The 23,276-nt window shown below is 47.9% G+C and overlaps 1 protein-coding gene across 4 annotated transcripts in view; it reads right to left on the bottom strand.

Moving 5' to 3' along the window:
• Positions 1–23,276, bottom strand: part of CCDC136 (coiled-coil domain containing 136) — a 32,064-nt gene that overhangs the window by 4,602 nt on the left and 4,186 nt on the right. Inside the window, exons 4-16 of one of the 4 annotated variants that reach the window (XM_025380826.1) lie at positions 15,921–16,244; positions 12,766–12,877; positions 12,002–12,167; positions 11,625–11,765; positions 11,131–11,289; positions 10,668–10,838; positions 9,990–10,175; positions 7,884–8,078; positions 7,157–7,384; positions 5,200–5,712; positions 4,582–4,803; positions 2,612–2,893; positions 1,608–1,928 (exon numbers count right to left, since the gene is read on the bottom strand). In XM_025380826.1, the coding sequence (XP_025236611.1) occupies positions 1,608–1,928; positions 2,612–2,893; positions 4,582–4,803; positions 5,200–5,712; positions 7,157–7,384; positions 7,884–8,078; positions 9,990–10,175; positions 10,668–10,838; positions 11,131–11,289; positions 11,625–11,765; positions 12,002–12,167; positions 12,766–12,877; positions 15,921–16,244 (3,020 nt within the window). The remainder of the gene's footprint in view (positions 1–1,607; positions 1,929–2,611; positions 2,894–4,581; positions 4,804–5,199; positions 5,713–7,156; positions 7,385–7,883; positions 8,079–9,989; positions 10,176–10,667; positions 10,839–11,130; positions 11,290–11,624; positions 11,766–12,001; positions 12,168–12,765; positions 12,878–15,920; positions 16,245–23,276) is intronic. The other 3 variants (XM_025380827.1, XM_025380828.1, XM_025380829.1) reach the window with 3 other exon arrangements.

Here is a 23,276-nt window from a genome sequence, read left to right as displayed (position 1 = left end):
GGCGGTGAGTCCAGTTTTCTTTCTGTCTCATCATATCTCATATCTCATATCTTGTCAAGCAGGACGCATCTGCACCTAGACCTTTCTTGTGACGCTGCAGAGAGTAAACAGCTTCCTTAGTGGAGTAGGGCAGATACTTTTCCTAGGTTGCTCTAGGAAGAGCCAGTCTTCTACCAGGCCACCTGTCCCTTTGTTCTAGCCTGCTTTCCATCAAGCTTCTTAGTATTTTGGGCTCTTGTCCCTTTGATCGCCTAGGAATCTAATGATATCATTGTAAAACAACATGCACCAAAACAAACTGACAAGGGAGAAGGGCTAGTTCTTTCACTGCAACAGTCTTCCGGAGATAAACTGCTTTTGCAAAGTGGTAATACGCATGCCCTAGAGCTGCCTGCAAAAGACGCAGGACCCACGGGGCAAAGGGATCTCTCCATATATAGAAACATAGAATGTATTTGAAGTAGAAAAGTCAGGTCTAGCTTTAGAAATGTGGCACCGAAGGTAAAGACATCTGTGAGGCTCTGAACCAGCACATGGTGGAATATGATGAGCTCAAGGAAACATGATAGTGGGAGGGGCTGCAGTGGCTCCGACTTTTCACATCTTAGGTAATGGTTCCCTGGCACAAGGTAAGCAGAGCACTGCACACTGGATCCTTAGCCAGTGCTGAAGACCCAATTGCCGGAAATTCCAGATATCCTCAGAGTTGACTGGACAAGAGGCTTTTTTCTTTACCTCTGTTTAGAACAGAAAGAACCTGTAATGTAAGCTGAGGACTTACACAGGAAATACTCTAACTCTGTAGAGACTCTGGCCCTGAGTTAAGCCCAGGGCAAGAATTCAGTTGCTACATACCTGCAGAGATGTACCAGTTAATAAAATATGGAAGTACTTCTATATTGTTGGTAAGTTACCCCTGGCATTCTAGCATATATATCCCAGGATACCTCCACCCCAACCTCTCAGTGATCTAGCAACTGTAGGGTTAGGGATGGTCTCCTTGGACTAGTCTATGCTTCTACTGTACAGACGTGAAATATTTTCACTATCACTCTTGATCACTCCCAGGCCCCACCTTCATGTCCTGTGATACACAGAATCCAGGGGGCGACACAAGCCTACAAAGAAGAGATTATCCCCTGACACACCCCTAACAGCGACAACAAAGGTTAAACCTAACAGGGCACCATAGGAAAACCGGAGTGAGTGACTTGCCCAGGCTGACAAAAATGGCCTGAAGTAGACTTCACACTGTCAATGTCCTTCCTGCAGTGCCGAAAGAGGGATGAGGGAACGCTCCCCACATAAGGAAGGTAACAAAGGCTACTATGTAAATGAAAGGACTCCAGGGACCCCACGTTGGTTCCCAGAAAAGGTGGTCATTGTGAGGTGGTTCCACAGCAAACGGGGCTGAGCCCATGATTTCCTGCAGACAGACTGCTCTCGCCTCCCCCTTCTGCATCTCCACCTCCCCGAAGGGCCGTGCCTTACAGTGCGAGGCCTCCACTCCTGGAGATATCCATCCTTGGCAGGGCCACCCATTAACTCTGAGGTACCTGAGCCCAAGATCCCACTTCCCACTTGATCTAGCCTTTGGCTCTGGTTACCTTTTTGCTCTCAGAAAGTCTGAGGGGGTTGTTTTCTTCGGGACTTTCAAGGGAAGAGTCAATGTCATCTTCCTCCTCTTCACTGTCTTCTTCCTTCTCCTCTTGCTCTTTGTCCTCTTCATTTTCCTCCTGATCTTCTGTGGATTTAGCTTCCCCAGGATCTGCTGGCTCAGCAACTAGCTCATCCCCACACTGCTCCTTTGCTTCCTCTTTCACGTCCTCATTTTTTTCCTCTTTCATCTCCTCTTTCTTTTCCTCCTCTTTTGCTAGTCCATCTAATTTCCTCTGGCTGGCTTTGTAGTACAGCACCACCTCCAGACTCTGTGGGGTGGGAGTAGGGCAGGATGAGGGCTGCGTTACCTGTGAAGCTCCTACTCTCATGACAATGCTGTACTAGCTCCAGGAAACATGACTTCCAGCATGTCAGAGTGCAAGGGTGCAGCCCGGTGCTCCGGGACTGTGAGCCAATCCTCTGAGCATATGTAGAGGGCCTCACCTCTCAGGACCACTATGTCTGTTGGCCAATAAGCCATTTCAAACAGCTGCCAGAACTAAAGAGTCTTGGGTGTGCACCTAAATTGTTGCTTCCCACCCCTACAGTGACTCTTCTTTTACCCAATCCTCTTTCACTTATTAGTACACAACTACTTTGAACAAATTCCTCCCTCTTCATCTATTTGGTCCTTCTCTTGGGCATGTAACCCAGGAAGAACAGGGGCCCCAGCAAATGGGGTTGGGTGAACTGAAGGAGTTGTCCAGCCTAGGGGCTGTGGTCCTTTAGGGCTGTACCTCCCAATGTGAGTTGTCTGTGTTCCACTCTCCCCATAGCTTCACAGGAAAAGGGAGCACCCACTTTCCATTAAGATGGGAACCACTGTAGACACTTCAGAGATCCCAGAAGCTTCTCTACAAATCCCTTGCCTGGTTGAAAGGGTGGTGGAGACAATGCTTCTTCCCAGGATCTCCTCCTTTCTGCTTATCTGGCTACCAAGGTTACTACTCACCTTTCTGGTCTCAAAGTCACTCTCAGAAGTATCCGAGCACGGCTTGATCACCTTTTTCATTTTAACCCCATTGGCGTTCTTGTTCATGTTCTTATTAGCATTCTTCCCCCGGGCTTCTTTGACAACAGAGGGCCTCTTCTCCCTGAGCTGGCGGAGCTCCTCCTGGCAGCACTGCAGCTGCCCCTCCAGCTGCTCCTGCACTACCAGAAGCCGCCCCTGCTCATCCATGCTAGCCTGGTATTGCAGCTGCAGCTCTCGCAGCTTGGTCTGCAGTTCTTTGATCTGTTGGTAGTGGAGGGCCAGTTACCCAGAGTTGGCTGGTTACGCAACCAGTTGGCTGATCATGCAACCAACCTCAGCCCTGCTTGGGGGTCTCAGAAATCTCCCTGCTAAAGCCCATAGGAAGAGAAAATATTCAACTGTGAAAAATGAGCCTCTCAAATAGTTTTACAAATAGCTTCTCCTAACTTGAGGCACCTGATGACGTACATCTAATAAGATGAAAAAAATGGCAGGGCGTGGTGGCTCACTTGCCATCCAGTGTAATCCCAGCACTTTGGGAGGCTGAGGTGGGCAGATCACTTGCGGTCAGGAGTTTGAGACCAGCCTGGCCAACAAGGTGAAATCCCATGTCTACTAAAAATACAAACATTCGCTGGGCTTAGTGGAGCGCACCTGTAGTCCCAGAAACTTGGGAGGCTGAGACAGGAGAATCGCTTGAACCCAGGAGGTGGAGGTTGCAGTGAGCTGAGATCGTGCCACTGAACTCCAGCCGGGCAAAAAAGTGAGACTCTGTCAAAAAAAAAAAAAAAAAAAAAAAAGAAGGTCAAAACAATTTAAATGGTGTTTTCTACTGTGACTGGGGAATAACAACAGGGCTGCTATCAATTCTGAACCTCGGGGATTTATTAGATAGAATTCTTTTTTTTGAGATGGAGTTTTGCTCTTGTTGCCCAGGCTGGAGTGCAATGGTGTGGTCTTGGCTCACTGCAAACTCCGCCTCCTGGGTTCAAGCGGTTCTCCTGCCTCAGCCTCCTGAGTACCCGGCATTACAGGCATGCGCCACCAGGTCCAGCTAATTTTGTGTATTTTTAGTAGAGATGGGGTTTCTCCATGTTGGCCAAGCTGGTCTCGAACTCCTGACCTCAGGTGATCCACCCACCTTGGCCTCCCAAAGTGCTGGGATTACAGTGGCGAGCCACCGCACCTGGCCTAGAATTCTTTTTATGGGAACTCCTACTTCATCCAACCCATCGCTCTAACAGGAACAATTACTTAAAGAACTGTGTTGTACACTCCTGAAGTGTGTACTGGGCTCCTGCACCTCACCCTGGAAACAGAGGCAAGTCACATTCTGCTCCCTGATCTCGGGTTTTGTCTTCCTTGGCTGATGGCAGAACATGACCATCCCCTCAGTAGGTACCAATACTAACCAATCTGGACCCATGTGTTCACTGCTCTCCGAATCTCTCCCGTGTGTATACAAAGAGACCCCCATTGGACTGTGAACCCCTGGCCAGACACAAGACTTCTGTCCCATTCCTAGGGGGTGCAGAGCACTCTTCTTGGCATTGTGAGAGATCCAAAAGGAGACATGTCCCTGTCCTTGAGCTGCTTACAATCTAGTTGGTGCTCCCAGTTGGTGCACCAGGAGACAAGGCAAATGCACACAAAGTGATGAAAGAAGATTGGCAAATGCAAAAATACAGTTCTACAGAAGTGGTCTAGAACACAAAGCAAAAGAGAGAACAGAAGTGGCAAAGAGAGAAAAAGAAATCATTTGATGCGTGGAATCCTGATGATCAGTAAACCCCAGCTCCTCAGGCACTTGGGAATGTCATCAGGGATGCAACAGACTGCTCAGCCTCTGAGGTGCATGCTGTCCCTGCTTTGTCCCTCTCTGAAGTGGCCATGACCCCTCTGGCTCCAGGGGCTGCCAGAGGAAACCCTGCCTCCCTGACAGTGGTTACCTCATTCTTGTTGTTCTGGGGGGCCACGGGCTTTTCAAGGCATTCCATGCACTCCTTGAACTCCCTTTCACAGGCATCCAGCTCTTCCTTCAGGTCTTTCTGCTTGGCCAATAACTTTTCCATCTGCTCTTGCAGCTGGCTGTGTTCCTCCTGGCTTATCTGGTACATGGCCTGCACCGCCTGCAGCTTGATCAGCACCTTTGCAATCATTTCCTCAAAGTGCTGCAGAGGGTGGGGGAGCAACAATAGCACCCTGAGGAGGACCTAAGCTCCGCCCCACTCTGCTAGGCCCTTCCCTGGATACCAAACAATGGCCACCAGGATCCAGAGCTGCCCGCGGGGGAATACTATATTTACCCCCATTAAAGAGCACCATGGCTGTGGTGAGGAAATGGACTGAATCTTATGGGCCTCTGTCCAGACGGGGGCATCTCTCTACAAGAGGGCTGAGTGGGAGACCAGGCTGCCATGGGTAGAAGGCTTCGCTTACTTTCAGTAGTTCCCCAGGTCAGCTCTGACCCCATTCCCACACTTCTTGTCCCTTCCCCTGGCGATGCATCTCTTAAAAAGACAAGAGTCCATCGTCCCCTGCCTGACCTGTCACCTGGCAACCGTTACCTCCATGTCTTCAGGCTCAGCAGGTTCCTCGTCAGTGCAGCTGCTGACAAAACTCTTCTGGCAGGTGTCAGAGCTACTGGTGCTGCCGTAACTCTTCTTATAGGTAATGCTGCTGTCGCTAGTAGTGCAGTAACTCTTCCCATAGGCCTCACTGGCACTGGTGCTGCTGTCATAGCTCTTGAGAAAGCTCTCGCTGCTGGTCTGGGTGCTGACGTAACTCTTGTTATAGCTCTCATTGTCATCCACAGTGGTATCATAAGTCTTACGGCAGTTCTCATTGCTGGGGGCCATGCTACCATAGCTCTTCCCGTAGGACTCAAGGCTCATTTTTATAGAAGGGGACTGGACTTGAAGCAGCTGCATTTCTTCCAGGCAGAGCTGCAAGTCTGCCTGCAGTCTCTTCCGCTCCTCTAGGAGCCTCCCTTGCTCTTGCTGCAAGAGCTCCTGCTCCGCCTGACTGGCCTCATACAGCACCTGCAGGGCCTGCATCTGCTCCATGAGCAGCTTGGATTGCTGGGGGCAGGGGTGGGGAGACATTATCATTATTGTGACACTTCAGTCCTTCCAGCTGCACCTTTCCTGGTACAGATGTCTGAGAGCACACCTTAGAGAATGGCATGCCTACATTTCCACCTCACCCCGGCTTATGTCTCTGACTTAAACTACAGGTAACTGGCATGTATCAGTTTCTTGCTCATTTGGGAAAATATCCCCAGGGCAGATACTCCATAATTTCCCGGCTCCCATTTCAGCTGGTTTCTGCACTTTGGTACATCCCTGTCTCCTTGGAGCAGTCCCGAGTGGGTTTCCAGAACACCTTGGCTCCCCATCACACCCTCTTCTCAGTCAGGTATACCTGTTATCCTGACCTTCAGGCTCAGTCTCCCTGCCCACCCCTAGTTGTAAAATCAGCCCGGCCTTGAACGCAGCAATATGAAGAACTGGAATCAAAGTCTCACTATTAGTTCCTGTATCTCCTGCCCCAATTCTGAATCTGGCCTCTGGACATGTTTCCCAGGCTCTCTGGGCCTGGCTTCTTGGCGCTGATGTCCAGGATGAGATCTGATCAGTTAAGGAAATATTTTATACCTGGTTCCCAGCTGTGTTACCCAGGCCTGCAGCCTGGACATCTGCTGCCCCTGGAATATGATCCAGCCTCACAGTGTTGACTTCTGCTACTCCCTGGTTCTCCTTGTTCAGAATAAGATCTGAATGAATAGATTCGGCCTAAACCGAAACTGTCTACCTGCCCCTCCTCACCCACGCTGAGACCTCAGAACTTTAGCCCCCAACCCTGAATAGAATTGTACGGTGATCTCCACCTGTGTCACCTCATCGGTATGACCCCTTGCTGGTACTTGAGAGGCATTGATTTTCTGGTCTAACCCCTGTGACCTTGCTCTGTTATTGCCACCAAAGTTCCAATGAAGATAGTGTGGTCAGTACTAAGAACCCCATGTGCTAGGAATTCTTCTCTTGGAAATGAAAGGGCGCAAATTTGCCTCATAGATAACACCAAAGGTGAACAATTTTGATAACTGAGAACCGTACTTTTCCACTCAAGAAAAAGATGACATGTTTAGAGTCAGTCCAAAGGAATCCAAACAAACATCAAACTGATACTATACATCTTACTAGGAATGAGTCAAATGATCCGATGACAGACTTTGGGTCATTCCAGCTCTGCCCTGAGTGCTCACAGTGCTTCAACTGGGCACTGTGAATATCAATATGATAAAGGATAATGGCATCTAGGTGAGGTCCTCAGGCTGTATCTAAAAGCCACCTCTTAATGGAGCCTGAGAGAGGTCACAGGTGGTGAAGGGCAGGGCTTTAGCCTTATCCTTACCCCTGGCCAAACAAGGCCTTCCCAACTCTGACCTTTCAGTGGTGCCCACTCTCCCTGTCATGCTGCTGTGCTCAGGAGAACTGTCTCCCTACCTCTTGCTATGGTTACCTTGTTTCGATTGTATTTTGAGGACTTAGCCAATTTGGAATCATCGGGATTCTCCAGCACTTCCTGGAAATGAGACTCTTTGAAACGTCGCAGCTCTTCGTGGATCTCTAATTGTTCTTTTAATACACAGTCCTGGTTCTGTATCAGCTTCTTCTGTTCCTCCTGCATGCCTTGGTAGAGCAGCTGCAGCTCACACAGGTCTTCTAACTTGGTGAGTAGCTCCTGACTCTGAGGCGGAGTAGAAGGAAGGAGGCAAGGGATTGTGGTGGTTACACAGAAAGTCCGATGCCTCCTTGGTGCCTCATCCCCGCTGTGAACAATTCTCTGAAGAATCTCAGGGCTGGCTTCACAGAGCCCATCTGGGGACAGGGGGAGTCTTTCTATGGAGACCAGCTAAAAGTAGCAATGGTTTCTTACGTTGGGATATATTTTGTCATTTACAAAGTGGTTTCAGGTGCATTTTCTCCAGATGGACTAAATATCTAAATATAAACTGCTGCACAGATTCCAGAGTATAAAAGGTATTTTAAGATTTAAAGCCCTTATAAGAAAAACTCTAATTGGCTCTATGGAGCTTTTTGGTTTGGGGAGAGTGGTGAGAAAGTAAGGAGTCGTTGGTAAGAAGAAGAAAAAGTTCAACCTCCACCCTTCTATTTTTCCCTAGTCACACAGGGAAGCTTCTCAGAGCAGCTTCCCCACCGTTAGCAGCTGCCTCTGGCGGAGTTACCTTGAGTAAGAGGCCACTCTTGGGCAGTGGCAGTGTGAGCCTGTGCAGCTCTTCCTGCAGCTGGCCCTGCTCCTCCTGCATCCTCCTCTGGTCCTCCAGGAGCTCACACTGCTCCATCTGCAGCTGCCCCATCTCCTTCTGGCTGGCCTTGTACTTTTCCTGCAATTCTGTCAGTCTGGACAGCAGTGTGTCACACTGTGGGTGGGGGCGGGTGCGGAGGGGGTGGTTACTCTGTAAGGTAAGCTTCCTGGGTGGCTAACAGAGCACTTCTGTGCTCTCCTGCCTCTTGTGATTCTCTCCCTGTGCAGTCACTTTGGACTGGTCACCCCAAGCCACAATGCACCCTGGCTGTTTAGATACCGATTGGGGATCCCCCACAGGCGGCTCTTTCAGAGCAGGTTGCTCTAGACTGGTGGCTGGCCTTGCTCTAAACTTCTACCATTCCTTTCTGGGGGCAGTTTGATGGCGAATGCTATCGATGCCCCTTTCCTCTTCTCTGGCCCTTTCCTTTGGTGTATACACCATATTCCCACCCTGCTGGGAACTCTTAGCTCCTGTTATTCTCATTAACCCCAGTTGTTTTTGAATGCAATTACACTCCTTACCAATAAGGACCTAATTTCACCCTAATTTTTCCCATTTTTGCTTTCCTAATTCTCTCTTTATATCTTTAGAAAGTATGCGCTATTGCTGAATTTGGATTGAGAAGTCTAAATCATCCCATTTCCAAAAACCCAAATCTTCCAGTATCAGACAGATCTCAATGCTGTTTTATGGCTAGAGAAAAAAACAGGTGCTGTCTGCCAGCATGCTTCTCCTTTCCCATCGTTTTTCCCATTAGGGGAAGAGGTGACGAGCAAGTCACGGATCCCCTGGGCTCCTAAATTGAGTAGAAGTGGAAAAAGGAGGAACCGTGAGCCTGGATATAGAAAGGCAAAGAGACTGTTGAGGTAGCCCAAATAACTTTCCCAGTCCTCTGTCTCCTGAAGGCCTTTCCCCAGGGACAGGAACTACTGAGTTTTCTGGCAGAATGTGACCAGCTCCACCATCTTTAGAGACTCTTGGGCCTTTTCTCCAACATGCTTCAACACCTTTCCATTTCCCATCAGTAATCAGGAGCTGAAAGTGCTCAACAGGATAAATGATAACGGCTTGCATTTTATACACTATGGAAAAGAAAAAAAATGAATAAGCCCTTGTTTATGACTATCAGGATTTACTACTAAAAGGAAGTGAGATAAGAGTAGAATTCTCTTCCATTTAAAGAGGGCACAATTCAACCTTCAACAATTTAATTACTGGCAGGGCATGGCAGCTCATGCCTGTAATCGAAGCTTGGGAGGCCGAGGCAGGTGGATTACCTGAGGTCAGGAGTTCGAGACCAGCCTGACCAACATGGTGAAACCTCGTCTCAACTAAAAATACAAAAATTAGCCAGGTGCGGTGGCATGTGCCTGTAGTCCCAGCTACTCACGAGGCTGAGACAGGAAAATCGCTTGAAACCAGGAGGCAGAGGCTGCAGTGAGCTGAGATCGTGTCACTGCACTCCAGCCTGGGCGACAGAGTGAGACTCTGTTTCAACAACAACAACAACAACAAAGAATTTAACTACTTCAAAGTCACAGAATAAATCCTGAAAGAGCCTAGGTCCTTCTCTTGCCTAGTCAGCACTCTGGGCAAAAGACTGTATCCCCTTATAAAAGCATTTGCAATCCGACCCAGAAAACTGGTCCCTTTCTCTAGTTCCAACAGTAATAGTTGTGTAATGGGTCCATGTATATGTTCCTCTCCACGAATGGTTAGTTATCACTACAGTTCTAACACCATTGTATAGATATTCCATTGTCTACATACATGGAATCATGTGTAAAACCTTCAGGGGTTCAGACTGGGATCCAAAGGTATTGATCCTACTGAGCTGTGGCTCTGGCTCAAAGTCAAGGTCAGGGCAAACTGTTCTGAAGTTAGCAGCATGTGGCCCTGCCTCTGCTTCCTGCCTAGGAAGCCCATCAAGCCCTTCGATTGGGTGCCTTCATCTTTTGCCTCTGTACCTCCTCTCTCTGGAGCAAGTGCCCAGGAGCTGTCACCTCTCTGAACAACAATTACCTTGTTAGCACACTTTCCTTTGTCCTCCGGACTGGGCTGGGAGGCCTTGAGCTCTTTCAGCTCCAGCTGGCAGAGCAGGAGGTCCTGCTCCAGCTGGTCATACATGTGCTTCTGCCGCTCCAGCTCGTCCTTGCTGGCCTGGTACAGCTGCTTCATCTCCTGAAGCTGAGCGTGCGTCTCTGTGTTCTGGGCAGGGGAGGCAGGCCTGGCCATCACCCCAGGCACTCCTGCTGCTGAACTCTCTCCTCCCAGGCAGGGACTAAGGGGACCCATCTTCCCTTGTCCTTCTCAGCCCCAATTTCATCCCAGCCTGGGATATATACCCAAGATGGACCCATCCCTGACAGGCTTGAAACACAGACCTTCCCAGTGTAGCCTCTCCAGTTAAATAAATAAATAAATATAAAAATAATTTAAAAAGAAACACAGACCTTCTGGGGCTTCCTTTTTTGGGAGGTAGGGAGGGAAAGGGACTTCCTTTTTATATGCTGCTTTTCTGATTTAAAATCAAAGGAAGATGAGAGCCTTGTGACTCCCTGAGGTTACCTTTCTCCTAAGCACCTCTTTGGCCCCCTCACTGCCAGCTCCTCCACACTCCTACCATTCCCTCTCCTCCTCTGCACTCTCACCCCCACACAAGATGAGGCTACAGCCTCCCTCACCAGGAGCTTCTTTTACCTTCTCATTGCTCTCTTTGAAGGAGGCCACCGTATCCCTGAGGTGCTGCAGCTCCGCCTCATGGCACTGCAGCTCCTCCTGCAGCTGCTGCTGCCGTTCCAGCAGCTTTTCCTTCTCACATGTGACGTTCTGGTGCTGGAGCTGCAGCTTCTGCAGCCGGCACAGTAACTCCTATGGTAGAAGGGGCTTTGGGCAGTGCCTCTGGGCTCCTTAACCCACTCACTCTTCTGTGTGAGTCACTTGAAGACACCGACAGTCTAAGATTTGCTTCTCCCTGCCCTTCACTTCCTAATGTCCTCATATCTAATGTAGTACTCGAGCAGGGCTGGAGTTCTTTACCTGTGGTGCTGTCTATGTGGTTGCTGGAATTATTTTTAACTCACTACTCTGATCCACCTTTCCCAAAACCTCAGAAGGATGCCCTTAGCACCTAAGTTGTCCCCTCACCTCTGGTTGCTGTTACCTTCTCACTCTGCTTTTCTACAAGTGTGGATTTCATGACTTTGAGCTGCCGGAGCTCAGCCTGAAGTTGCAGCTGCATCTTCAAGAGCTCGTTCTGCTCATCCTGGCTAGTATCATATTTTTTCTGCAGGGTACAGAGTCTGGACTTCAGCTCCTCATTCTGTGGTAGGGAGGATGTGAGTAGAACAGTTACTCTGGAGAAACAGCAGATCTTTTTACGGATCAGTTGGGTTCCTTTTCAGATGCAGACATCTTGAGGAGCTCCCACAGGTCTAGGGTTTGGTTTCTTCTGTGAGACAGACACTCAGTAATGACCACCATTTCTAGAATGCAGTGCTATATGACTTCTACAGTTGGTTTCCAGCAGACTGTGCCCAGTTGCAGGGCAAGAGTCAGCAGAGCACAGCCATACTCACTGTGCCCACCCTGGTTGAAGCAGCCCCTCCATGAGGCCCTTCTGCCCCCACCCCAGATGACTCCCTGGGCAGTCTTTACCTGAGTGACACTGTGGGAGGTCTGAAACCGAAGCACCTCATTCTGAGCACACTTGAGCTCCCTCTGCAGCCGCCTCTGCTCCTCCTCACTGACCTGGCGATGATGCTGTAGCTCTTCCAACTCACAACACAATTCCTGACACTATGCAGGAAATGGAACAGGGAGGCTTGTTTACTACAGATACCACATGTGCTCCAAGAACAAGCTTGGGGAAAGTATGGCATTCTTTGACTGGAAGATTTACATCAGGCAAGCAAGACCCCAGAATACTGTCTCCCGTCACAGTGCATGCCTGTGGAGATGTTTCTACCACAGGCTGGGAGAAGGTGAAAGAAAGACAAGAAACGTGCCTGCCCTCCCCACCCTCTGTGCCCTACCTTGTTCTTCATGCCATGCATCTGCTCTTCAGCATCCCGTAGCTGCTGCCGTAACAGCTGCATTTCAGGATCAGGCTCTAAGAAATCCATTTCTGAAGTCTGAGACTCTGCTGATGTCATACTTAGTGTTTGGGACTCCAGCCATCTCTCTGTTGCTCTCTGTGTCCTGCAATCCAGAACCCCAGAGCTGTGCTTGAAGGGAGTTCTGCCTGGCAACACCAGCCATGCATGCTTGGTCCTGATGCCTTCATTTTAGGCCAAAGATAGTATGGGGCCTTCTATTGTGACTCACCGCTCAGATAAACATGCTTAGAAGACTATGGAAAGTCTCCAGCACCTCAATCTGCAAAGGTGTGTTTGACTCTGGGAGACCCTTAGAATGCCAGTCCAGTTAGTTTTCAGGCTAGGCCTAGTCAAGCCCACTCCAATCTGGAAGCATTGTGCCTGCCATTAGACTGAAACAAGTCTATGCGGACAATAAACAAATCTCTTCTGATCTACTTCAGGGCAGAGCAAACCAGAACCCAGTGCCTAGAGCAAAAGTAAACTTCAGAACTCACTCCCTCTAGTCTTGAGATAACTGGGTCGGATCCCCATGTCTGCTTGTAGATGGTATCTGTATTCTTTGGAAACCATGGAAAGGACTGGGTCTCCAGGAGCAGAGGAACACTCACTGCCCTGGCATCTGCCTTCAGGGGAAAGCCCAAGGCAAGACAGAGTCCTGTGGAACCCCATGACCTCTCACTCTCCAGAGACAGCTGTACCTCTCACTCTCCAGATCTGCAAGCTGCCCAGTGAGGCTGCTGTTGCTCTCCTGCAGGGCCCGGTATTCCTCATTCAGGAAATGGTAGCGTTCCCGCAGCTCCTGCAGTTCTTCTGCAGAGGACAAGCAGAGAGAGGTGAGACCAGGAGGAAAGGAAAGCACTGATGACCAGCCCCCAGTTTTCCTGTTTTGAAACATGAGAGCAGAAGGCTAAAGAGCTTCTCTTTTTCTAAAGACAGAAAAGAGAGATAGAGGCTTAGAAGACAGGGCCCAGGAAATTCCACAGTGCAGTGAGTCTTTCTCCTCTTCCCAATAGCTGTCCTTCTTCTCATCTGCCCTGAAGATCTGCCCTGTGTGCTCATCTTCAAAGCCTCAACCGAAGCAGCCTCTTGAACTTTTAGGAATTTTTGAAGGTTTAATTAAGTTTGGGGTTTACTGTATGTAAAGTTTCCATTCAACTGTTTATGATTACCTTCCAATTATGCTCTTAGTACAAAAAGCTGAGAGATGTGAACTGTCAGATGTGACTGCCAGTACCTGCCTTTCAGGCATTCTGAGTTTCCTTGTATGTCCTTTATTCCCACACCAAATACATCGGTCTGGATGTGGTAAAGAATTCTTGCCAGGTGTAGTGGCTCAAGACTGTAATCCCAACACTTTGGGAGGCCGAGGTGGGCAGATCCCTTGAAGTCAGGAGTTCGAGACCAGCCTGGCCAACATGGCAAAACCCTGTGTCTACTAAAAATACAAAAGTTAACCAGGTGTGGTGGTGCACGCCTGTAGCCCCAGCTACTCAGGAGACTGAGGCAGAAGAATTGCTTAAACCTGGGGGGCAGAGGTTGCAGTGAGCCAAGGTTGTGAGACTCTGTCTCAAAAAAAAAAAAGGAATTATTTCTAATGGCCTTTTATCTGCTGACAGAAAGGGCCATCCTAACCAGACTCACATATCATCCTCAAGCATTAGAAGAGATCCGGCTGAAATACCCCAGTATATGTCTCTAAGCACCAGTCACTATACCTATACTTTTTCCTTTCTGATTTTGTTTTGTTTTGAGATAGTCTTACTCTGTCATCCAGGCCAGAGTGCAGTGGCACAGTCAAGGCTCACTGCATCCTTGACCTCCCTGGACTCAAGGGATCCTCCCACCTCAGCCTCCCGAGTACCTGTGACTATAGGCACACACCACCAAGCCCGGCTAATTTTTGAATTTTTTTGTAAAGATGGGGTTTCACTATATTGCCCAGGCTGGTTTCAAATTCCTGGGCTCAAGTGATCCACCTGAGTCACCATGCCCGCTTTTAAGGCTGTGATGATACAAACACGTGTATCTGTTCTGTTTCTTCGTGATTAAGAATTATGTTGGCCGGGTGCAGTGGTTTACACCTGTGATCCCAACATTTTGGATGGCCAAGGTAGGAGGATCATTAGAGCTCAGGAGTTCAAGACCAGCCTGGGTCTTGAGCAAGACTCTGTGTCCACTTGCAAAAAATTAAAAAAGAATTATGTCTCTTAGAACACTAATTATACTGATATTTAAAGAACACTAACTTGCTCTAATTAAACCCAAGACCTATCTTACCTGCTGGAAGATTCAACACCCTAAAAGTAACTTCGAATGCTTCCTCTTAATTCCAATCAGAATTCCTTAGAATACTGCAGATTACCATAAAAGGGAGGGCGGAAACTAATCTTTAATGAAAACTAATCATGCACTAAGCATTAGACTTGATAGTTTCAGCCTCAGATTTGGTAAGTGTGCAAGTGATGTCAACATGCTTCACATTTCATTTAATTCCCAAAATAGTTCTGTAAGTTTTTTTTTTAAAATAAACTTTGAATTTTAGATTAGTTTTAGATTTACAAAAAAGTTGCAAAGATAGTACGGAGTTTCCTGGGAGGGTTCTCACCCAATTTCCCTAATTGTTAACATCTTACATTACCATGGTATACCTGTCATGACTAAGGAATCGAATATTGATACATTACTATTAACTAAACTCCATAGTTTACTTGGATTTGTCTACATTTTCCCTAAGGTCCTTTTCCTGTTTCAGGATCCCATCTAGCTATTAGGTTTTATTAACCAATTTTGATTTAATATCCCGGATATAGAAACAGGCTCAGAGAAAGACCGTAACCAGACCTCCTATGTTCCTCCTGCTAATTAGTGGAGCTGAGATACTGAACTCAGGTCTGTTTGACTCCAGCCCAAGCCTTCCCACTGTGCCAACCTTCCTCTCCCAGCACCATTTAATCTAAAGGCTCTTCTGAGACGCTTGATACAGCTGGAAAAACTTGCAGTTCTTTGATTCCTTGTTGATTGCCTCTGCTTGACCTGGCCAAATATAGGACTTCCATTATACTCAGATCATAAATCTAGCCGCAGAATAAAGGCAAACTCTCTGATGTCATGAATCCTAGCAACTAGCTGGGAGACTCACTGTCTGAAAGCAGGGCTCTAGGCTTTTGGGTAACTCATGTATTACTTGGAATAACTTTTCTTCTCTAGCTATCTTGTGCTCTCATTTGTTGCCCCCTAAAGCTTCTATTTTGGGGAGAGCTAATGGAACCTAAGAATTAGCATCCCTGCACCTGGAAGCAGGGCCAGAGGTCCCCCATAAAGCAGTCCAGGCAAAGCACCATGATGCCTGGGCAGCAGGAAGAGTTTCCCAAGGTGACAGGTCCTTCTTTGCCCATCTTAGAGCTGGGAATTTTCCCAGGAAGGGTTTTCCCATAGTGAAATCAACAAAGACCCAATGACTCTCTGAAGAAGAATTTCCAGGGTACCTCTCCATGGTGCTATTTCTTACACCACCATGGACTGGTTATGTAATATCTGGGTAGGTTTTTCCCCCTTACTGTCTTTTTAAAAATTTTTATTTAAAATTTTCTTTTAGAAAGAGATAGGGTCTCACTTGGTTGCCCAGGCTGGTCATGAACGCCTGGGCTCAAATGATCCTCCCATCTTGGCCTCCCAAAGTTCTGGGATTACAGGCATCAGCCATCATGCCTGGCCCCCTACAGTCTTGAATTCGACCTGGAGGTTTTTTCTAGAGATTCCTAATTCATGATCTAACACCACCTTCTACCATTTTCCTATGTATTATCTCCTTTCCTCTGCTTGACTTTACTGACCCACTTGACGGCTCTCATACCTTGCAACCCAGAGTAATCTGAGAGACCTAAACTACTGGATGGTTCAGAGCTCTTCATTTCCATTTCTGCACGGAGGGAGGCAATCTCCATCTCGTAATCTCCCCGAATGCGTTCCATGTCTTCAAGTTCATTCTGCATCCTGCAGAGATCCTCCTGCAGGGACGCTATGTCACTCTCATGTTCAGTTGCAGAATCCTCTGCTGCTTGCCGCAGACTCTGGATCTCAGCCTGGGCCAAATGCAATTCCCGTTCTATTTCCTTAAGTTCGCTTTCTTTCTCATGCTCTAACAGGGAAATCTCCTCACGCAGAGAACGCAGCTCACCTGCAAAGTCCAAAGCTTGAGATGATCAAGAGGGCGGGTGAATTTATCTACCATGTTCTAGAGGCACAAAATTAAAGGGAGACTTATTTCTTGTCTGCAAAGTCCTGAAAACCTCGTCTCTACCCCATCAGAGAAGTATAGCATCATGCTGGATGGACTAAAAGGAGTACCTAAGAAGGGAACAGAGAGTGACTCTATGTAGTAAGGTCCAATAGAAAAGTAGATTTTGAGGCCTGGCACTGAAAGCAATCACTTAGTCTACTCTAAACAAGAAGTATTACATGCTTCTAAGGAATCACCTGATTGTTAAAGACCTAACTTCATTTATAGTATTTTCTTGATGCCCTGAATCTTTCTAGAAATTCCCTGACTCAAAAAATGTATACAGACTATTTTCACCTATTCATCCTGAGAGCTCAGAAATTACAGAGCCTCAAAGTTCCCATGACCTACCTGTGGTAAGTACTGGACCTAAAACAATGTGCATTTAGAGTTCACAACTCAAATTCACATATAAGTTCACTGCATAATAACCAAACACGGGATAATAATCTAAGTGTCAGTCGATAAGGGATTGTTTAAACTGATGATAGTTAGGCTGGGCGCAGTGGCTTACGCCTACAATCCCAGCACTTTGGGAGGCCAAGGCAGGTGGATCACTTGAGGTCAGGAGTTCAAGACCAGCCTGGCCAACATGGTGAAACCCAATCTTTACTAAAAATAAAAAAAAAAAAATTAAATTAAATTAAATTAAATTAAAAAGTCAGGCATGGTGGCATGCCCCTGTAATCCTAGCCACTTGGGAGGCTGAGACAGGAGAATTATTTGAGCCCGGGAGATAGAGGTTGCTGTGAGCCGAGATCGCACCACTGCACTCCAGCCTGGGCAACAGAGTGAGACTCGGTCTCAAAAAATGATAACAATAATAATAATAATAATAAAATAAACTGATGATAGTTAAATAGAATATCATGCAGTCATTTAAAAGAAAGTATCAGAGCTATGGTGAAAACAAAGAAGTTTCCATATTAACTGAAGAAAAGAGCTGTAAAATATATGCTATGATCTAATTTTTGTAAAAAATATTTTATGTATAGTATATAACACACAAATGGACAAACATATAGAAAAAGGCCTGGAAAGATCTATGCCCAAACCATAATGAGTAGTTATTTCTGAGGTATGGGGTAACATGTGATGAGGTTTTTACTTTACATATCATATACATCTGTGCTGTTTGGATTTTCAGAACAAGCCTATATTTTCTATTTTTTAATTTACAAAATAATGGGTCAAGAGTTCTCTGTATCTATGGAGCATCTCAGAGTTTCTAGACACATGCACCCATCTGGGATCAGAACCAAAAAGTGGAGAGAGTAAAAGGCACTGATAACAACAGTGAATTTAGGATTTGAGGGCCAGGATGAGAGAATTAATGAGGATTGGGTTGGAAGGGTCAGGATTTTCCCATAAATCCTTTGCAAGGCACATTCTCTCACCCCCTTCCCCCAACTTCTGCTCATTCTACTCACCATTCAGATGTCAACTTTTCTAGTTTGTACCTCCAAAAAAACTAAGAGAAGTCCTCTATTAAATGGTCTCATAAAACCTTGTACTTTGCTCTGTGTGTGTGTGTGTGTGTACTTAGTCTCCCCTTCACCTGGTTATAAGCTTTATCAAGGCAGAGAGCATATTGGGTTTGCTCACCATTACAGCTCTAGGATCTAGTATTGTGCCTGAAAACGAAGCTCAATAGATATTTGATGTATTCATGCATAAATAAGGCAACAGTTCATCTATTCAACAAACTTTTACTAAGTATCTCCTATGCGTACAGAACTAAATATTTGGGGGGTTTTCCTTTTTGTTTTTGAGACACAATCTCGTTCTGTTGCCCAGGCTGGAGTGGAGTGGCATGATCATGGCTCACTACAGCCTTGATCTCCTGGGCTTAAGCAACCCTCCCTCCTCAGCACCTCTAATATCTGAGACTACAGGCATGGGCTACCCTGCCCTGGTAATTTTTTTTTTTTTTTTTAATGTAGAGATGGGGGTCTCTTTCTGCTGCCCAGGCTGGTCTCAAACTCTTGGGCTCAGGTGATCCTCCCATCTTGGCTTCCCAAAGTGCTGAGATTACAGGCATGAGCCACCACACCTGACCCTGTTTGGGTATTTTTTAAAAATTAGAATAGAATCTAGACTTTCAAAGAAGACAAATTTGGACATGCTTCATAGATAGATGCTGAGTGGTGAGGGCTTCTCAGGGGAAGATCTACCCTGCTCCCCTGAGCTCACATGTGGAACTATGCGCATGTCTTTTGCCAATCTTTCCAGTTCTAGAATGATCCTAGCTGTTACATCTCCTTGATCTATTCAACAACTATTAACTGATCCTTAACTGCGTGCCAAGGCCAAGAATCTCCTGTTAGATTCTCTGACTTCCTATTGGAAGAACAGTCAGCTCTACCCCCACTACTGAGCAGCACAGTGAAGTCGGTCTAGCTAGGGAGACACACAAGGAAACTGGCCATTAGGATAAAGGCCCTAGAATCTGGGGTGGGCCTTCTGGAGAAACAGACCAACCTCCACTTCCCTAATATGCTTTTGATGTTAGGATTCAACTCTCCCTTAGGTGCTTCTGGCCCTAAAAAAAATGGTATTCTCGGTCAAACACGGTGGCTCACACCTTTAATCCCAGCACTTTGGGAGGCTGAGGTGGGTGGATCACTTGAGGTCAGGAGGTCGAGACCAGCCTGGCCAAAATGGCGGCACCCTGTCTCTACTAAATATACAAAAATTAGCCGGGTGTGGTGGTGGGCATCTGTAGTCCCAGCTGCTGGCGAGGCTGAGGCAGCAGAATCACTTCATCTCAGGAGGCGGAGGTTGCAGTGCGCCGAGATCACACCATTGCAGTGCAGCCTGGGCCACAGAGCGAAACTCAGTCTCAAAATAAAAATAAAAATAAAAATAAAAATTCTCAGATCCACTGGGAACAGAAGGTGCAGAGTCACCTAGAGTCGCCCGGGGCAGGACTCAAGGCCTGGGGGCAGAGCTACTCCGGGAGCGCCCGGGAGTTGAAGAGGCCAGCCAGGGTTCCCCGGGTTCCGAGGCGCTGGCGCCCGTTGAGTATGGGGCTGGGACCGTCGGGGAGAGGTCAAGGGCCGAGGAGTCGGGCTGCGGGCAGAAAAGTGGATTCTCACTCACTGGTTATAGCCTCCATCTCGCCGCCCCCCCTAGAGCAGTGTCCCTGGGGGGCCACCCAGCCGCTGGCCGGTCCCGGCCCCAGAGGGGCTGTGGCGGCCGGAACGGCCTCCGAACAGCAGCTGCCTCTAAGGCCGCGCGCGCCCCGTCCAGGCGGAAACGGTGACGCGCGTGCGCGAGGGCAGCCTCGGTCTCTCCCGCAGGGCCGTGAGGGATCTCACCCTAGAAAGCACTCTACTGAGGACTGGGCGCGGTGGCTCACGCCTGTAATCCCAGTACTTTGGGAAGCCGAGGCGGGGCGGATCACGAGGTCAGAAGTTCAAGACCAGCCTGGCCAAGATGGTGAAACCCCGTTTCTACTAAAAATACGAAAAATTAGCCAGGCCTCCCGAACCCAGGAGGCGGAAGCTGCAGTGAGCCAAGATCTCACCACTGCACCCCAGCCTGGGTGACAGAGCAAGACTCCATCTCAAAAGAAATGAAACATCCTCCGGAGGAGGGAAGCGCTGTAGAACCCTATTTTCCCAGGTAGTTCCTGCTACATCTGTGCTTCAATCCTGACTTTTAACCCGTTTGAATGGAGGAATGTCCCTTCTCCAGGCAAAGGCCTTTTTTGTACTGGATCTTTTCTTTTTTTTTTTTTTTTTGAGACGGAGTCTTGCTCTGTCGCCCAGGCTGGAGTGCAGTGGCCGGATCTCAGCTCACTGCAAGCTCCGCCTCCCGGGTTCACGCCATTCTCCTGCCTCAGCCTCCCGAGTAGCTGGGACTACAGGCGTCCGCCACATCGCCTGGCTAGTTTTTTGTTATTTTTTTTTTAGTAGAGACGGGGTTTCGCCATGTTAGCCAGGATGGTCTCGATCTCCTGACCTCGTGATCCACCCGTCTCGGCCTCCCAAAGTGCTGGGATTACAGGCTTGAGCCACCGCGCCCGGCCTGGATCTTTTCTTTCATTATACATGATCTAGCATTTCCTACCTTTGAAAAAAGAAAAGAAGTAATCTTTTGACCCTATTTCCCTTACTTCTCTGCTTCTCTTCAAAATGACTACTGGAGTTACCGGTACTCACCTTTTCCATTTCATCTCCCATGTCCTCTCCAAACCTAATCCAATCGGTGCCTCCATGCACTGAGATGTCTCTGGGTCCTCCCTCTTGCCAAATCCAAAACCATCTCACTTGACTTAGCAACCTGACACAGTGGATCACTGTCTCCTTGAAGCACTTTCTGCTCTGGCTTCCAGGGCATGACATGCTCCAGGAGTTCCTCTCACTTTACTCTTTTGTTCATTTGTCTTCCTATATTGGACCTCTAAATACTGGAGTGTCTCTGGGACTGGACCCTTTCTCCTCTTCTGGTGTCTCTCCATGTGACTGCACCATTACTTCCCATGGATTCGAATGCCAATTATATGCTAATGACTCCAAATTTACATCTCCGGCCCTGTTTTCTCCCTGGTTCCGCCTTTATATATCCAACTGCCTCAATATATTCACTTGGATGTCCACAGTTACTTCAAACTCAACAGTAGAAAACATGTCTTAAATGGCTCCCCTACCCCCAAAACTTACCCCTTGCCAAGTCTTTCCCAATTCAATAAACATCACCACCTTCCATCAATTTTCTCAAGGCAAAGTCATCTTTGATGTCTCTGTTGTCCCCTGATCCAATTCATTAGCATATCCCGAGGGCTTCACCTTCAAAATATATTCTGAATCATCTCCATTTCTACAGCCCTAACTCAAGCAACCATCATCTCTTGACTGGACTATTGCAGTAACTTGCTGACAGGACTCACTGTTCTGAGTCCCTTCCCTCCATCCTAAGTGTTTCCACTTAGTGGCCAAGTTCTCTTTTAAAAATGTAAAGCAGATCGTATCATCCCAGTCCTGGCTAAGACCCTCTCCTGGCTTTCCACCACACTTACATGAAAGCCAAGCCTCTTGGCTGGCCTATAAGATCCATTGTAATCTGGCCTCTGCCTGCCTCAGAACATTCTCTTACCAGGGTCCTCCACATGCACTTTGCTGCAAACACAGTGGCCTCTATTCTATCGCTCAAACAAATGAAGCTCATTCTCACCTCTGGGCCTCTGCAGTTGCTGTTGCTTCTGCCTGGTACGCTCCTCCCTCAGATCTTGGATGGCTGGATCCTTTTCATTATTCAGGTCTTAGCTCAAATGTCAACTTCTCAAAGACGACTTTCCTAACTGCCATATCTAAAACAAACTCCCTTCAAGACCAGCCTGGCCAACATGGTGAAACTCCATCTCTACTGAAAATACAATAATTAGCCAGGTGTGGTGGCACATGCCTGTAATCTCAGCTACTCGGGAGGCTGAGGCACGAGAATCGCTTGAACCCGGGAGGTGGAGGTTGAAGTGAGCCGAGATTGTGCCATTGCACTCCAGCCTGGGCAACAGAGTGAGACTATGTCTCAAAATAAAATAAAATAAACTCCCATCCCATCTCCTCTCTATATCATATTATTATGTCGTGTTCATAGCATTTATTGCCACCTGAACTTGTGTTGTTTATTTTCTGCCTCTTTCCATTAGAATGTACTCTTCATTAGGGCAGGGATGTGGTCTGTCTCATTTATAGCTGGTCCTCCAAGTATAAAGGCACCTCATAAGTAGGTGATAAATAAATTAGTCCCATTTTACAGATAAGAAATGACATCTCAGAAAGATAAGTGACTTGCCCAAGATCACACAATTTATAAGTGGTAGAGCTGGGCCCAGGAATCTAGGTCATCCCAGACCAATGCCCACACTCTTCCCTGTGTGACACGTTTCCTGCCACTTTCCTCCTCTGCAAGCCCCTTCATTGACCACCCTTCCTGTATCTACCTTTGCTTACATTTTCTGTCCCCGTCTCCTTTCCTCCCCCTCTCACACCTCTGCTTGCTACTGTCCAGGCCTGCTTCCCGGCCTTCCTTTTTTTCTCCATTTATACTTTTCTTTTGGCTTGATCTCAGTTCTCCCCAGAGTCCCTGCCGTTTTCTAGGGCAGCTCCCCTAAACCTTCCGGAAGCCCACAGAAGTAACAAAAGCTGCCTCTTTATTTGGTGGTGCGGTGGAATGTGGGACACCTGCCTTGCTGCTTTCCAGAGACAAAGGGACGTGGGTGTTGGCAAAAAGGGATTTAGGGGCCACAAGCTCAGGTCCCAGGCAGCAAGAGAAGTGCTCTCATCTGCCTCCCTTAACAGGTGCAGAGAGGCCCCGCCAGTCACGTCTCATTGGCTTCATGCTTTCCCATGCTGTCCTTGGAGGAACCAAAAAAGGAATCTGGCTTGGAATTCAACTTGGATCACCCACCCCTGGCACTGACCAGGAGAACAAAGGGACAGGGATGCAGTATGAAGGAGGAGGCTGAAGGGGCAAGAGGAAAGAGCCCACCAGAGACAGGAGGTGACAAGGAGGTCAAGAAATGGAAGGAGAGGACAGAAGAGCCAGGTGGAGGTTTAAAGAAAGAAAACTGGGGACATGGCCGGGCGCGGTGGCTCAAGCCTGTAATCCCAGCACTTTGGGAGGCCGAGACGGGCGGATCACGAGGTCAGGAGATCGAGACCATCCTGGTTAATATGGTGAAACCCCGTCTCTACTAAAAAGTACAAAAAACGCCGGGCGCGGTGGCTCAAGCCTGTAATCCCAGCACTTTGGGAGGCCGAGACGGGTGGATCACGAGGTCAGGAGATCGAGACCATCCTGGCTAACACGGTGAAACCCCGTCTCCACTAAAAAATACAAAAAACTAGCTGGGCGAAGTGGCGGGCGCCTGTAGTCCCAGCTACTCGGGAGGCTGAGGCGGGAGAATGGCGTGAACCTGGGAGG

This window comes from Theropithecus gelada, chromosome 3 (genome assembly GCF_003255815.1).
Source record: "Theropithecus gelada isolate Dixy chromosome 3, Tgel_1.0, whole genome shotgun sequence".
NCBI classification, from domain to species: domain Eukaryota; kingdom Metazoa; phylum Chordata; class Mammalia; order Primates; family Cercopithecidae; genus Theropithecus; species Theropithecus gelada.
Note: the sequence above shows the minus strand (reverse complement) of the source record. Positions and strands in the feature narration are given on the sequence as shown.